General features: G+C 44.1%; 1 protein-coding gene across 1 annotated transcript in view; it reads left to right on the top strand.

The window, feature by feature from the left end:
* Positions 1-6,468, top strand: part of nsmce2 (NSE2 SUMO ligase component of SMC5/6 complex) — a 176,625-nt gene extending 170,157 nt beyond the window's left edge. Inside the window, exons 6-7 of the mRNA XM_080194841.1 lie at positions 4,358-4,464; positions 5,772-6,468. Of these exons, the coding sequence (XP_080050967.1) occupies positions 4,358-4,464; positions 5,772-5,880 (216 nt within the window). The 3' untranslated portion in view covers positions 5,881-6,468. The remainder of the gene's footprint in view (positions 1-4,357; positions 4,465-5,771) is intronic.
* Positions 6,469-17,717: the final 11,249 nt, after the last annotated feature.

Here is a 17,717-nt window from a genome sequence, read left to right as displayed (position 1 = left end):
ATTTTACAACTCATCTGCTTTGTCCTGGACCAGAATGTCTTCACCTTCAACAACCAGTTTTTCATCCAGACACACGGAACAGCCATGGGGACCAGATTTGCACCTCAGTATGCCAACATCTTCATGCACAGGTTCGAACAAGACTTCTTCACTGCACAGAATCTTCAACCGATGCTATACACTAGATACATCGATGACATCTTCTTCCTTTGGCCTCATGGTGAGCAATCACTGAAACAACTATATGATGATATCAACAAGTTCCACCCCACCATCAGACTCACCATGGACTATTCCCCAGAATCAGTTGCATTCTTGGACACACGCATCTCCATCAAGGACGGTCACCTCAGCACCTCACTGTACCGCACGCCCACAATCTCACAATGCTCCACTTCTCCAGTTTCCACCCTAAACATGTTAAAGAAGCCATCCCCTATGGACAAGCCCTCTGTATACATAGTATTTGCTCAGATGAGGAGGATCGTGACAGACACCTCCAGCTGAAAGATGCCCTCATAAGAACAGGATATGGCGCTCGACTCATAGATCGACAGTTCCGATGCACCACAGCGAAAAACCGCACCGATCTCCTCAGAAGACAAACACGGGACGCGATGGACAGAGTACCCTTCGTCGTCCAGTACTTCTCCGGAGCAGAGAAGCTACGACATCTTCTCCAGTCTTCAACATAACATTGATGAAGACGAACATCTCGCCAAGGCCATCCCCACACCCCCACTCCTTGCCTTCAGACAACCACGCAACTTCAAACAGACTGTTGTTCGCAGCAAACTGCCCAGCCTTCAGGAGGACAGTGACCACAATACCACACAACCTTGCCACAGCAACCTCTGCAAGACATGCCAGATCATCGACATGGATACCATCATCACACATGAGAATACCATCCACCAGGTACACGGCACATACTCTTGCAACTCGGCCAACGTTGTCTACCTGATACGTTGCAAGAAAGGATGTCCCGAAGCATGGTACATTGGGGAGACCATGCAGACGCTACGACAACGGATGAATGAACATCGCTCGACCATCACCAGGCAAGACTGTTCCCTTCCTGTTGGCGAACACTTCAGCGGTCATGGGCATTCAGCCTCTGACCTTCAGGTAAGCATTCTCCAAGGCGGCCTTCACGACACACGACAGCGCAGAGTCACTGAGCAGAGACTGATAGCCAAGTTCCGTACACATGAGGATGGTCTCAACAGGGATCTTGGGTTCATGTCGCACTATCTGAAACCCCCGTGACTTGCCTAGGTTTGCAAAACCTCACTTACTGTACTGTCTGGAGACAATACACATCTCTTTAACCTGTGATCAGTGCTCCTTCCACTCACATTGTTAGCCACTTTAAGACTTGAACAGCAGGTTAGGTGTAAAGATTCGCATTCTAATCAGTAATCTGTAAACTGTCTGTGCTTTATATGCTCTGTCTGAGGCCAGAACTCTCCATTCACCTGACAAAGAGGGTAACCTCGAAAGCTAGTGAATTTACTATCAAATAAATCGGTTGGACTTAAACCTGGTGTTGTTAGACATTTTACTGTGTTTACCCCAGTCCAACGCTGGCATATCCACATCATGTCTCATAGAAGACAGAGGGTGATGGTGGAGGGAAAATTTTCAGACTGGAGGCCAGTTACCAGCAGTGTACCACAGGGATCAGTGCTGGGTCCTCTGCTATTTGTGATTTTTATCAATGACTTGGAAGAGGGGGCTGAAGAGTGGATTAGTAAATTTGCTGATGACACCAAGATCGGTGGAGTAGTGGATGAGGTGGAGGGCTCTTGTATGCTGCAAATAGACATTGATAGGATGCAGAGCTGAGCAGAAAAGTGGCAGATGGAGTTCAACCCTGATAAGTGCGAGGTGATTCATTTTGGTAGGACAAACTTGAATGCGGATTACAGGGTCAACAGAAGGGTTTTGAGGAATGTGGAGGAACAGAGAGATCTTGGGGTTCATATCCACAGATCTCTGAAGGTTACCACTCAAGTGGATAGAGCCGTGAAGAAGGCTTATAGTGTGTTAGTGTTTATTAACAGGGGGTTTGAGTTTAAGAGCCATAGTGTTATGCTGCAACTATACTGGACCTTGTGAGACCACGTTTGGAATATTATGAGCAGTTCTGGTCACCTCACTATAAGAAGGATATATAAGCATTGGAGAGAGTGCAGAGCGGATTTACCAGGATGCTGCCTGGTTTGGAGGGTAGGTCTCATGAGGAAAGGTTGCGGGAGATGGGGCTTTTCCCTTTAGAGCGGAGGAGGATGAGAAGCGACTTAATGGAGGTTTATAAGATGATGAGCGGGATGGATAGAGTTGACATGCAGAGACTGTTTCCTCGGGTGGATGTAGCTGTTACTAGGGGGCATAACTATAAGGTTCATGGTGGGAGATATAGGAGGGATGTCCGAGGTAGATTCTTTACTCAGAGATTGGTTGGAGTGTGGAATGCACTGCCTGCTGTGATAGTGGAGTCGGACACTTTAGGAACTTTCAAGCGGTTATTGGGTAGGCACATGGAGCACACCAGAATGATAGAGAGTGGGATAGCTTGATCTTGGGCTTGGACATAGCTCGGCACAACATTGAGGGCCGAAGGTTCTATGTTCTATGTTCTTCAGTGACCGAAGGCAGGAGTCAAACCTGGGTCCCTTGCACTGAGGCGGCAGTGTTAACCGCTGTGCAACCATGTTGTCCCTAAAATAAAGAAATAATGAATATTGGCCCTGGTTTTGTGTCTTTGCTTTAAAGATAATCTCAAAATTATCTCGAATCTCCATTATTCTTTCCGATGAGTCCCCTGCAAGGCAGACATTAAAATCTACAGTCACACAACTGTACCAAGAACTTCATCAGATTTCATTCTGTTTTTCAGATTTCCCTTTATTTTTAACTTAACTAATTCTCTCACCCCCGACATATACATACACACACACACACACACACACACACACACACACAAAAACCATTCACAAAGAAAATACTCTGACCTCTGAATGAAGGGACAATTATGTCGTGACAAAGTAAACTGAAATTGAAGAGAAAAAAGCACTGGCTTCATTATCAACATTTGCAATGCTCCACGCCGGACAGAATTAAATCTTTTGCCAGCTCCTTTGGGGATGTGGAAGGAGGAGTGCAGAATTTACTTCCAAGGTCAAAGTGGTGATAGTTCCTTCCTTTCTCAGCTAAGATTGCTCTATATGTGGATAACAAGGGACAGTTTCCTTTCCCCAGAATTGATGGAAAATGTTTTAAAAGTCGTGTACTGAAGCCTGCACCATTTTCTCCCACCAAATGTGAGTAGGGTCAGTCTGAAAGACTTTGCTGCTCTCTACCATTCTTACCACTGCTTCCCAAATCAACCACACGGAAGGGGTGATCACTTTCAGAAGCTGCCGTGAATACCAAAATGGAGATCCCAGGGTTTTTACCTGTTGAAGATCTTGAGAGTTCTTCAGGGGAAGGCCTCACTCCAGGCTTTACACCACTTCTGATCCTTTAACACCCTCCCTGAATATTTGGGGACTGCATTGATATCCCAGTTGCAACGCTGTATGGATTCCTGGCCTGCATTTTGCAGCCTTCCACTTGATGACAGGAGTATCACCAGGAGTTTACCTTGTATCTCTAATGACTCCCAATCCAGGCTAGGGAGCCTGCAGGGGCATCCAGTTGAAACTGTCCCCGAAGAAGAAAATCCAGGTCCACAGAATAGTATTCTCACTGAAATGCAGGTGAGGTGATGGCCGAATGATATTATCGCTAGACTATTAATCCAGAAATTAAGGTAATATTCTGGGAGCCAGGTTCAAATCCCGGCAGATGGTGGAATTTGAATTCAGTAAAAAAAATCTGGAATTAAGAATTTACTGATGACCATGAAACCATTGCCGATTGTTGGAAAAACCCATCTGGTTCACTAATGTTCTTTAGCGAAGGAAATTTGGTGTCCTTACCTGGTCGGACCTAAATGTAACTCAGAGCCATAGCAATGTGGTTGACTCTCAACTGCTCAAATAGGGCAACTACAGATGGGCAATAAATGCTAGTCAGCCGGTGATGCCCATGTCCCATGAACAAATAAAAAAAATGACTAATTTGTGATCAAAAAAGGCAAGAGAGACACCATAAATTGTGTTGGCAGGGAAGAAGGCTTTATTTCTGAATTGAAATTATTGTTTTGCTCCTCTTTGTTTACAAGAAGCTGACTTCAGTCCAGCATGGGTATCAAATGTTGTGGAAAATCCTGATTGGTTCAACCATGCTATTATTAAAAGGAAAGGAAGGATGAAGGAGTCATTCTTTTTTTTATCTTTTGCGTTTTTAGAGGGAAATGGAATGTCCTGTGAAGAATAAAGTTTGTGGCCACAGCTATGAAGAGGAAGCCATAATAAAAATAATCCAGAACAAACACAAACAGAAGAAGAAAGCCCGGTGAGTTAAAAGCAGAACATATCCCAACGGCATCCTAATAGATGCTTGGATGTCATAAGTATAACCACATTTCACTTGAGCACAGTCCAGAAGCATAATTGAACCCTGCATTGTTGCAGTCATCAATGTATGATGAACTACTTTATGTACAGTTTTTAATGTATAATTAATCACAACAAATTAGCACTTGCACATAATTGATTCTTATAGCTAACCCAACTAGGTCAGAGGGCATCAGTTTGAGCAGCACAGTGTTATTTTAAACACGTTTGTAAGATCACTGTTTGCCAGCTAATAGTGCAGCTTTCTTTGTGGTTCAGCTAAAATATTTTTGGATCACTTGCTTGTAGCAAAATAATTGGCTGTCTCTGGGTGCGACACAACACTTGTTTAATGTGCTAGAGAAGCCCACATTCTTAAAATGATTTTGGCAGTTCATGATGTACAGCTGAGTAAGATTTATAAACTGACTATTATTGATTTTGACCAGCCTTTTTCTACTTACCACTGATTACGTGAGCAGTTGAGCAGTGTAATGCGCAAGATGGAAACAAGAAGATGGCTAAGCTCCTTATTCCAGCATAAAGCACATTGGAATGTTCATTACAACCAGAACATTATGATTTCCAGACATGTTTAATATTTTTAACAGATGGATTGGCCACAGAATTAGAATTAATGGAATATTGCAACACTGGCTTCATCACTAACCTTCTTTCGTGCAAACTCACTGCTTCCTTGCACCACAGTGCTTGTTGTATTTCTGTCAGACTTTGTATTGACGCATTCTCAGTATTAGTATATTACTTTAATGGCTAAAGAAATGTATCATTACTAAGAAAGATGCAAAGTCATCAGGGAGTTAATTTATTGATTTAGTGCAAAAATATTGGTCTGTCAAAACTATTAAAAGTAAAATCTCAATGGGTGGGATTTTCTGACCTTTCCCTTCCCACTGGTGGGATCTTCCAGACCTGCCCTCCACCTTGAGCAGGTTCCCTGGCAGTGGGATGGATGAGTCATGCAAAAGGCTGCAGACATCAGCAAAGACCAAGATCCTGCCAATGGTGAGCTGCCTTCGCTGCCAGAAAATACACTGCAGGGGGAGAGAGTGGGGGGGTTTGGGGAGATCCTACCCTATTTACCTAGGATGGCAAAGGGAAGTGAAAAATATAAAATTAAGCTAATCTAGGACTTGAAATTTGATAGCTGGATTAAGCAGTGACCAAAAGTCTGACTACTTTTGCACTGTCCAGACTACATTTGGTTCTTTTTTTTTGATTGCTGCACTTTTGTCTTGGTAATAGGTGCCCTGTTGTTGGATGTGATAACGGAGATATGAACCAGAGCGACCTCTCAATGGACACAACCCTGAGGAGAGCCATTGAAAATCACAAAAAACATCAAATGCGATGATTATCTGTCGGACACTCAGCAGGCAATTCTGGTGGAGAAGCTTTCAGATCCAAATTTTCAGAAGGTTATCTTTTGGGAGGAACAAGTTCTGGTTAATCACCGCTAATTATATAATTTGACTAAAATTGGCATTGAGTTCCATTTGGCTTTGGTGTGATCTGCTTTGATGGAAGCACATAATGCTACAGTCTTTAAAGTGGAAAATGGAGCTCTGAGTACAAACAGAAATTCAGGCCTGCAGCATTTGGAATGTAGTTTGATCGAACCTTAGTATAGGTCGCCCCAGCCGAAACCTAGTTAGGGAAAATCGAGTGTATTGTTTTCTAATTAAATATTTACTCTTCAAGGTAATAGCGTTGAACAATAGGAGCAGTTCTGAACAACAAAGGATTTCTCACCGAAATTAGAAAGTTTTCATCTAATAATTTCTGCATCCTCCTCTGCAGTGCAGGTGATGCTTTGATTCAATGTTTTGCAACAACAGTATATTGTTGTTATCAATTATCACCACTGCTGCTTAGGATTTCCTTTTGCAATGATTTTCCTTGTTTCATAAATCTAAAATAAACATGGCTTTTTTTTTTAAAAGTTGCTTTCCTGATTTAATTGGATCCAGCAAATCAGAAACTGCGCAAGCAAAACATGTTGCAACTTGATGCAGAGTAGCAGAAATTAGGAATGGTTGATGGTACGATACAGCTGCTAATGTGTGGGACACAAAGGTGCTCTACAAGGAGATTTGCATTGAGCCCCTAGCCAAAAAGAGCTTTGCTAAAGGGTCATCTGGCCTTGAAACGTAAGCTCTTTTTCTCTCCTCCCAGATGCTATCAGACCTGCTGAGATTTTCCAGCATTTTCTCTCTTGGTTTTAGCCAGAAAGTTCTATTGGCCTGATAATCCTTTCCCTTACAAAATGCTAAGGAATCTTCAATATCCCTCAGAACCACCGGTGCAGGCAAGAAGGATTTAATGTCATGTTTGAACAGCAGCAACTTTGACACTTTCACAGCTGCACTGAACGTGTTAGCCTAAATGACACTTTAAATCCTCAGGTAAAGCTGATACTATTGGCCTACTGAAGCAGAAGGAAGATTGGTACTAACTGAGCCCTGACTCTAATTTAACAATATGATTGTATTTCAGCGCCGGCAGCCCTTGGTTGCTTTTAAAATTGAAGCTACTAGCAAATCAATGTCTACATGTTTTTCCCTAATCAGTCCAGTTTCTTCTCCTCGTCTGGAGGAGATAACTTAGAATCGTAGAATGATACAGCACAAAGGGAGGCCATTAGGCCTTTTGTACCGATGCCTGTTCTTTGAAAAAGATGCCTAAATCGGCCCACTCTCTGAAAACAGACTTACTTGGCAGGATAGTAACTTTTCGATATTGTGCCCAAACAATCTTCCTTCATAGGGCTGTCTAGACTATAGTCAATAGATTACTGACTACTCTCTGTCACTGCTGATTCCGATCCTGTGTGTACCCATGTCCGTGCATATTGAATTACAGCAGTAGTTGCTGGAATTGTGCCCAGCTACAGAACTGTGATCATTTTGGCTCAGGTTGGCCAAGTGTGACGGCCAGCACAAAAACCTGGGACCCCTCTAAATCTGTAACCTAATGTTGGTTGTACTTGCACATTGAGCTGTCAGACAGAGAGAGCTGCTAGTACTTCTTATTGGAGCTTGAGATGTTCTGTGTTTTTCTAATCTTTCTGTTTGCAAGCATTTGATGTAGAAAATGGCTTCCATGGTGCTGCTTAACTAAAAAGACTTCTTTAGCTTTGTTGGAGCTGGAATACTACTTTATATTGGTTTGCATTAGTTTTACAAGATACAGTAATGCTATAATTGTTTTCAATGCCATTTTCATTTGTATTAAGAACCGTGGCAAATATCCTAAATCCGTTAGGAGAATTTAGAAGTTGAACTCCTGCCAAGAATGGGGTTTACCCTTTCTATGTCTGCAGTGGCTGATAATATTGCTACAAAATTGCTTTGGTTTGTCCAAATTAAGTAACAGCCCTGAGCTTAGACAAAAGAGAAACACAATTCTGTATTTCATTATTAAGCTTTCTGTGTGAAATTATTATTTTGAATGAAATCATTGAATGAGTGGGAATTTAGTGCAGAGGAGAAAGGAAAGAGATGTCTTTACCTCTTGTTTTGGTTGTGTGAGCTTGTGGCAGTATTTAAAACTAGGAATCTATAACTAATGCCATATTAAATTAATCTAGTTTAATTGATTTGTTTTTTTTAAGCTGTAGATATTGAATTACATTAAACTTTCATAGCCATGTCGTACAAGCGCTACCCGAAGGCCAGTCCTTGGCTCATTGTCTGCTGATGCTTCAGCCTGAGCTGGTTTCCTTGGTAGACTTAGGCAGTGGTGATTTGCCACTGCCTTCCACTCTCAGGGGCAGGGCAAGGATGCAGGTCGCAAGTCTGTCTTCGCCAGAACGAGAATTGGGCAGCACAGTGGTTAGCACTGCTGCCTCACAGCTCCACGGACCTGGGTTTGATTCCCAGCTTGGGTCATTATTTGTGCGGAGTTTGTACATTCTCCATGTGTCTGCATGGGTTTCCTCCGGGTGCTCCAGTTTCCTCCCACAGACCGGAAGACGCGCTGGTTCGGTGCTTTGGCCATGCTAAATGCTCCCTCAGTGTACCCGGACGTGCGCTGGAGTGTGGCAACTAGGGGATTTTCACAGTAACTTCATTGCTGTGTTAATGTAAGCCAACTCTTGACACTAATAAATAAAACTTTAAACTGAATCTGCACTGTTCACAATTTTTTGGAATCACAACTGAGCTATGAATTAAATTTTAAAAACAAGGTTGCATAGAGATGGCAGTTACAGGTGATGTGTCACATCTGCAATGTTTGAGAGTTTGTGGAAGGCTGCATTATCTTAAGCAACCATATCTGGTAAATGTCTGCCACTCGAGGAGTGCCAGCTTAGAGATAATGTCTTGAAGCGCAGATGTTTCAATGCAGCAGGAAGGGGAAAAGCTAAGGGGGCATGCTGGCAGAGGAGGCAGTCGCTCCACTTAAATTAGATTTGGTTACTAGTCAAGGACCAGGTTGATGGGACTTTGACTCAGGCAACACATGAAGTGCAAAGAAAAACAAACCTTTGCCATTTTCCACATGTATGAATGAGATATTAACTACATGTGTGGAGAAAAAAGATTGTAGGGAGGCATCAATGTACCGTAAACCACCCATGTGGGGAGGGAAGGGAGGGTGCCAGTGTGCCAAGGACTGTGGTATGGGTAGGGCATACTATAGTTGGGGATAATTGCTATTTTGTGCAGCCTTGAGCAGGGTTTCAAAGTCTGTGCTGCCTGCCAGTTTCTGCATAACTGGAGAGAAATGTGAAGGAGGAAGTGGATCGCATTATTATGATTCACATAAGTGGATACCAACCTAAGTAGAACCAGGAATGAGTTTCTGCTGAGGGGTTTAAGGAGCTAGGCTACAAATTAAAAAGCATGGGTAATCTATGGATTACTGCATGAACCGTGTGTAAATTGGCATGGGGACTAGCTGCTTAGGGGTATAAATGTATGGCTGAAAAGAGTGGTGTGGGAGGCAGTGTGTTCAATTCCTGCGATGCCAGTACAACATCGGCATCTCCACATCATTGTCAGTATTGGGAAAGAGAACTGTTCTGTTGAGACAGACTCCAGTTGGGCTGGGCCACTGTCCTGGCGACTTGAATAACTAATTCAATGGGCCTTCTAGCTATTAAATGAGAGGGAGGGTTCAGATAAGAACATAAGAAATAGGAGCAGGAGTAGGCCATCTAGCCCTTCGAGCCTGCCCTGCCATTCGATAAGATCATGGCTGATCTGAAGTGGCTCAGTTCCACTTTCCCACCTTCTCCCCATAACCCTTAATCCCCTTGCCTATCAAAAACCTATCTCCCCGTGTCTTAAATATATTTAGCGAGGCAGCCTCCACCACTTCAACGGGCAGAGAATTCCAGAGATTCACCACCCTTTGAGTGAAGAAATTCCTCCTCAACTCCGTTCTAAACTGCCCCCCCCTTATCCTGAGGCTGTGCCCCCTAGTCCTACTGTCCTTTCTAAGCGGGAAGACCCTCTCCACCTCTATCCTATCCATCCCATTCATCATCTTGTACGTCTCAATGAGATCTCCCCTCATCCTTCTAAACTCCAACGAGTACAAGCCTAGTTTATTCAGCCTCTCCTCATAGCTCAAGCCCCTCAACTCCGGTATCAGCCTAGTAAACCTCCTCTGCACTCCCTCCAAGGTCAAAATATCCTTGTGTAAGTGCGGCGTCCAAAACTGCACACACTACTCCAGCTGTGGCCTCACCAGTGCCATGTACAGTTGCAGCAAGACCTCCCTACTTTTATATTCAATCCCCCTCGCTATGAAGGCCAGCATCCCATTCGCCTTCCTGACCACCTGCTGAACCTGCAGGCTGGGTTTTTGCGACTCATGCACAAGGACCCCGAGGTCCCTCTGCACCGTAGCATGCTGCAGCCTTTCGCCATGTAAGTAATAGTCCTTCCTACCATTATTCCTACCAAAGTGGACAACCTCACATTTGCCAACATTAAATTCCATTTGCCAGTTCCTCGCCCATTCGCCCAGCCTATCTAGATCCCTCTGCAGACTTTCCACACCCTCCGCACAATTTGCCTTTCCACCAATCTTTGTGTCATCAGCAAATTTGGACACCTTACACTCGGTTCCCTCCTCCAGATCATCTATATAAATGGCAAATAGCTGAGGCCCCAGCACCGATCCCTGGGGCACTCCACTAGTCACCAACCGCCAATCCAAATAGCACCCAAAATAAGTCTGAAAAGAATAGTCAAGGTTCCAGAATAGAATAGCAATTTTGGGTAAAATCAATCTGATTGTTTCAGGAAGGGAAATAATAAAAGGGGCGCTTCTGACTTAGACCCATTGGGGAAACATAAATTAAAATTGGAGGTGGCGCAATATTTGAATGTATGAAATATTCATTAGATAGATGAGTTAATGACACAAAGTGATAAGCTTGATCTATCAGCCATTATTTTCTGGATTTTCATTTTGGGGTTGGGGTCCTGATGTTGGGATCAGATGTGGGTCTTAGTTATGCACCATGTCAGGAATTGTCAACCAATGCAATTAATGCGAGATTGTCCAATTAATGGCCAGAGCGTAGGCTTGCCACCCAACTCAGGACAGCTGACAGGTGCCTGAGCCTGGATGGCCAGTTGACCCATTCGCAACCCCATATCCGAGGTTGGAGCTGCCAATGCCTGCCGAGAGGGAAAGGGGCTGCCTAACAATGGCAATGCTCTCTGAAGACCAGTTTTTAAACAATTATTTCCAAAATGCCAGTTTAATATCATAGACGGACACCCATTCCACTGGGCAACCTGCAGCTGAGGCCTGGATGTGTGGGAGGATCCCTAGCAGGATGAAATGCTACCCATTACCCCCCCATTCCCCCGATCCTGGGCTTCCCACTGAGCCAATCTCCACTGTTTGATCAGCTGCAGTGTGAGGGCCAGCCAGCAGATGGGAAATTTCCAATCAGCATGGAAGAGGGCCCTTAATTACCGCATCTTGTCATTAGGCATGTAACGCCTTCTGGACTTAACACTGAATTCAACAAATATAGTCTGTGAACTTTCCCATCCATCTTGATTTTTTAGGTACCCTCGGCTTACCCCGTTGCACTTCCACCCTCCCCCACATGGTCATCTATAAAGTTTTAAGTTTATTTATTAGTGTCACAAATAGGCTTACATTAACACTGCAATGAAGTTACTGTGAAAATCTCCTAGTCGTCACACACCAGCACCTGTTTGGGTACACTGAGGGAGAATTTAGCATGGCCAATGCATCTTACCAGCACATCTTTTCGACTGTGGGAGAAAACCAGAGCACCCAGAAGAAACCCATGCAGACACGGGAGAATGTGTAATCTCCACATAGGCTGTCAATAAGAACCATCAGAGGATACGGCAGGATATAGATCGGTTGGAGGCTTGGGTGCAGAAATGGCAGATGGAGTTTAATCCAGACAAATGTGAGGTACTGCATTTTGGAAGTGGAATATAGTGTTCCATTCTGGTCGCCACACTGCCAAAAAGATGTGGAGGCTTTGGAAAGGGTATAGAAAAGATTTACCAGGATGTTGCCTGGTATGGAGGGCATCAGCTATGAGGAGAGGCTGGAGAAACTGGAACAACGGAGGTAGAGGGGGGGGCGACCTGGTAGAAGTCTATAAGATTGTGAGGGGCATGGACAGAGTGGATAGCCAGAAGCTTTTTTATTGGAAGAGTCAATAACTAGCGGGCACAGGTTTAAAGTGCGAGGGGCAAGGTTTAAAGAAGATGTATGAGGCAAGTTTTTTACATAGAGGGTGGTGGGTGCCTGGAATTCGCTACCAGGATGGTAGTGGAAGCGGATACGGTAGTGAGTTTTAAGGGGCGTCAGGAAAATACATGAATAGGATGGGAATAAAGGAATATGGTCCCTGGAAGGGTTGGGGTTTTAGTTCAGTTGGGCAGCATGGTCAGTGCTATTCTGGTTGGCAGTTGGTGGCTAGTGGAGTGCCGCAGGGATCAGTGCTGGGGCCTCAGCTATTTACCATTTATATAGATGATCTGGAGGAGGGGGCTGAGTGTAGGGTGATGAAATTTGCTGCTGACATGAAGATGAATGGAAAAGCAAATTGCGTGGAGGGTGTGGAAAGTCTGCAGAGGGGTTTGGATAGGCTGAGCGAGTGGGCGAGGACCTGGCAGATGGAGTATAATGTTAGCAAGTGTGAGGTTATCCACTTTGGCAGAAATAATAGTAGGAGGGATTATTATTTAAAAGGCGAAAAGCTGCAGCTGGGGGTCCTTGTGAACGAATCGCAAAAACCCAGTCTGCAGGTGATCAAGGTGAATGGAATGTTGGCCTTTATAGTGAGGGGGATAGAATATAAAAATAGGGAGGTCTTGCTGCAACTGTACAGGGTACTGGTGAGGCCACAGCTGGAGTACTGTGTGCAGTTTTGGTCGCCGCACTTGCGGAAGGATATATTGGCCTTGGAGGGAGTGCAGAGGAGGTTCACTAGGCTGATACTGGAGATGAGGGGGTTGGACTATGAAGAGAGACTAAATAGACTGGGTCTGTACTCGTTGGAGTTTAGAAGGATGAGGGGGGATCTTATAGAGATGTATAAGATAATGAAGAGGATGGATAGGGTAGAGGTAGAGAGATTCTTCCCGCTCAGAAAGGATAGCAGGACTAGAGGGCACAGCCTCAAGAGAAGGGGGAGGGGCAGTTTAGATCAGAGTTGAGGAGGAACTTCTTCACTCAAAGGGTGGTGAATCTCTGGAATTCTCTGCCCTTTGAAGTGGTGGAGGCTACCTCGCTAAATATATTTAAGTCACAGGTAGATAGGTTTTTGATAGACAAGGGAATTAAGGGTTATGGGGAGAAAGCGGGAAAGTGGAACTGATCCACTTCAGATCAGCCATGATCTTATTGAATGGTGGGGCAGGCTCGAAGGGCTAGATGGCCTACTCCTGCTCCTATTTCTTATGTTCTTAAGCGTAAAGGGCCTGTTCCTGTGCTGTAATTTTCTCTGATCTTTGACCCAAGTCAGAAATCGAACCTGAGGTGTCTAGCACTGTGAGGCATCAGTGCTAACCACTATGCTGCTATCTGTTGTTTTTCAGTTTTGCTCGAACTGAGCACTGACCTTTATTCTATTAACACATTCTGCTATTTTATCTCTGGCATTATTAGAACTTCTTCAGTCCCTAATGACACTAGTCACACCTCCTTTGTCTTATGGCCATTACATCTTTTATCAATCTCTCCTTAGCTCTGACCTACCTCTGACTTTCCATCAGGCCCAACTCCCTTCTCCAACTATATAATTAATTACATTTCTATCCCTCTTCAGTTCTGTAAGAGGGTTAATTGGACTCAAAACGTTTCACTCTGTTTCTCCACAGATGCTGCCAGATGCCGTATTTGTCTGCATTTTTGTTTTTATATCCTTAATTGCCTCAATTACCCGCACTTGCCAGCCTGCTTGAAAATTATTCCCCGGGGTAGAGGGTGGTGGCACAAAGTACCGGGCCTGCCTGCCAGAGGTCTCATCCCCATTGGCTTTCAGAAAGCTTGCCCATGGTTGTAGAGTGACCAAGGTTGGGAATGGAATATTCCAGGGCAACTTATCTTTTTGGAAAGATAGGAAAAATGTAATAATAAAGAGTGAGATTAATGTAGCAGGGAGAAAAAGTCTTAGACCAGAAGGTAAGGATACAGAATCAGTTTAGACAGAACTAAGAAATAATAAAGGGTGGGAATAATTTACAAACCAGGAAATTAGAAGACCAGCTCATAAGGCTAATAGGATATTCTGTAGGACTTTTCATTTTCAATGGCAGACCAAATTGGCAATAATAGCTTAGAAGACAGCTTCATGAAATGCATGTGGAGCAGCCTTCCAGGACAATACAGCAAGTTCCTGTTTTAAGTTGCCAGTCGTTCCACTTAAACATCAGTCACTTCATGGGGCCTGCTGTTGCATTTAGCATGACCTGATTGGCGCCATTTTGGAATGGCTGCTGTCACTTCCTGACCTTTCCTCTCACTGCCAGCCCTCCAGTTCACAACATCTTCTGCTGTCTGACCCCCTCTGGCTTGTGGCCTCTCCTGCTCTTTGATTCTCCATCCTCCTTGCAGTTGGCCCACCTTCATCAGCTTACCTCCTGAAAGTCAAAGTTGCTCTTCCGGCCTCTTGCCACTTATCCCCAGGACCTATGTTCAACAAGAGAAAGTGTCCTCAGTGACCAGGAGGGTCAAGGAGCACAATATGTGGCGAGTAGAAGGTTCGGTGGGTAGGAGAGGCAGTTGGAACATTTCTTTTAAATTATTTTCATTTTAAAGGCTATATCATTCCAGTTTGGTATCATAGAATTATAGAAACTCTACAGTACGGAAGGAAGCCATTTGCTCATCGAGTCTGCACCATCAACAATCTCAACCAGACCCTATTCCCACAACCCCACATAATTACCCTGCTAATCCCTTTAACCTATGCATCCCAGGACACGAAGGGGCAATTTAGCATGGCAAGTGCACCTAACCTGCACATGTTTGGATTGTGGGAGGAAACCAGAACACCTGGAGGAAACCCATGCAGACATGGGGACAACATGCAAACTCCACACAGACAGTGACCCAAGCTGAGAATCGAACCCAGGTCTCTCGAGCTGTGAGGCAGCAGTGCTAACCCCTGTGCCACCATGCAAACCCAATTTAATAATATGACATTTCTACTTGCATGGTATAATGCTTTCATCTTTTTTTCTGATAAGATACCACCTGAGCCTACCTGCAGCTACAGATTTTACAGTGGTTTTAATGGGAAAATCTAATTTGCTTAAAGTTATTTCACTTAAAATTGCACTTCCCTAGAATTCAGTAGTAACTTTAAGTGGGGACTTCCTGTATGTGAAGAAGCGCCAGTTCAACAACAGGCTACTTTAAATCTAGTATTGTGAAATGAGACAGAGTTATGAAGGTAGATAAACAATAGTAGACATTCAAAGAAATAATTCACAATTCCCTACAAGTACTCATGCCCTTGAGGAATAAATACTACTGGAAAAGTGGTGTCATGACTAACTAGAGAAGTTGGGATGATGTTAGATTAAAAGAAGGAGCCTACCATATTACCTAAGTCTAAGGTTTGGAAGAGTTTTAAAAATTAGCAACGGGTAACTAAGAAATTAATAAAGAGAAGAAAACAGAATCTGAGAATAAACTAGCAAGAAATGTGCTATGATATGATGGAACTTTTACATGTATGTAAAAGGGAAGAGATTAGCAACAATAAAGTGGTCCTTCGGAGACAGAGACGGAAGAAATAATGGTGAATAAGGAAATGGAAGAATCGTTAAATACATTATTTGTCTGTCTTCACAAAGACAGTTACAAAGAACTTGCCAGAAATTGTGAAAGACTTAACGTTTAATGTAAGGAATTCAAAAAATTAATATTACGAAAACAAATGTACGGGAGGAATTAATGGAACTAATTCACCAGACACGATGGCCTACACCCTGAGGGTTTTAAAAGATGCTTGCAGAGATAGTGGATGCATTGTTCTTGATGTTGGTTGCACGCTAGAATGGTCACCGCGTATTGAAACCTAGCATTTATAACACTGCTGTTTAAGAAAGAAGAGAGAGAGCAAACCAGGAACTATTGGTTGCTTATCAGTTGTATTAGAACCTATAAGGCAATGATAACAGCCAACCTGGCGAATCACTATCATTAGGCAGAGTCAACACAAATTTATCAAAAGGAAATCATGTTTGAAATACCCCTTACAGTTTTTTCAGGCCATAACTAGAGCTAGATCAAAGGGAACTAGTGGATATGATGGGTGAGATTCTCTGACCTCCCTGTAACAGCTTTCTTGTGGCAGGAAGCAGCACAGCATTGGCGGGCAGCGGGATCTTCTGGTTCTGCCACATCCTCCCCCACATCCCAGCTGTCAATGGGATTTCCCATTGACTCCACCCCATGCCACTGGGAGACCTGTGGCAGGGATGCACCATTGACAGACCAAGAATATCCCATCGGCATGAACAGCTAGAAAGTTCCAGTCAATATATTTTAGATTTTTAGAAGACATTTGATATGGTGCCATAAAAGAGGTTGTAACCAGAGATTAGTGCTGATGGGATTGGTGGGGAAGTGGATCATTTATTAGCATGGATTGAGGACTGGTTAAAAGGCAAAAAAAGTGGAGGAATAAATGCGTCATTTTTGGGATGTCTAGGGTGTAAATAGTAGAGTGACCCAAGGATCCATGCCTGAGCCTCAGGTATTTATCATCTATCCGAGTCTGCAGAAGGATCTAGATAGGCTGGGCGAATGGGCCAGGAAATTGCAAATGGAATTTAATGTTGGCAAGTGTGAGGTGGTCCACTTTGGTAGGAAGAATGGTAGGAAGGACTATTACTTACGTGGCGAAAAACTGCAGCAGGCGACGGTGCAGAGGGACCTCGGGGTCCTTGTGCATGAGTCGCAAAAACCCAGCTTGCAGGTGCAGCAGGTGATCAGGAAGGCGAATGGGATGCTGGCCTTCATAGCGAGGGGGATTGAATATAAAAGTAGGGAGGTCTTGCTGCAACTGTATAGGGCATTGGTGAGGCCGCAGCTGGAGTACTGTGTGCAGTTTTGGGCGCCGCACCTGCGCAAGGATATTTTGGCCCTGGAGGGAGTGCAGAGGAGGTTTACTAGGCTGATACCGGAGTTGAGGGGATTGAGCTATGAGGAGAGGCTGAATAAACTAGGCTTGTACTCGTTAGAGTTTAGAAGAATGAGGGGAGATCTCATTGAGACGTATAAGATGATGAATGGGATGGATAGGATAGAGGTGGAGAGACTCTTCCCGCTCAAAAAAGACAGTAGGACTAGGGGGTACAACCTCAAGATAAAGGGGAGGCGGTTTAGAACGGAGTTGAGGAGGAACTTCTTCACTCAAAGGGTGGTGAATCTCTGGAATTCTCTGCCCGCTGAAGTGGTGGAGGCTGCCTCGCTAAATATTTTTAAGAAGCGGTTGATGGGTTCTTGATAAGAGAGGGGATTAAGGGTTATGGGGAGAGGGCGGGAAAGTGGAACTGAGCCACGACAGATCAGCCATGATCTTATTGAATGGCGGGGCAGGCTCGAAGGGCTAGATGGCCTACTCCTGCTCCTATTTCTTATGTTCTTATGTTCACATCTGCTGAGAATGCAAAGGTGGGAAGGTAATCTGTGAGGAGGACACAAAGAGGTTGCACAGGG

This window comes from Carcharhinus amblyrhynchos, chromosome 8 (genome assembly GCF_965287045.1).
Source record: "Carcharhinus amblyrhynchos chromosome 8, sCarAmb.v2.hapA, whole genome shotgun sequence".
NCBI classification, from domain to species: domain Eukaryota; kingdom Metazoa; phylum Chordata; class Chondrichthyes; order Carcharhiniformes; family Carcharhinidae; genus Carcharhinus; species Carcharhinus amblyrhynchos.
The sequence above is the reverse complement of the archived record's forward strand: the minus strand, read 5'-3'. Positions and strand labels throughout refer to the sequence as shown.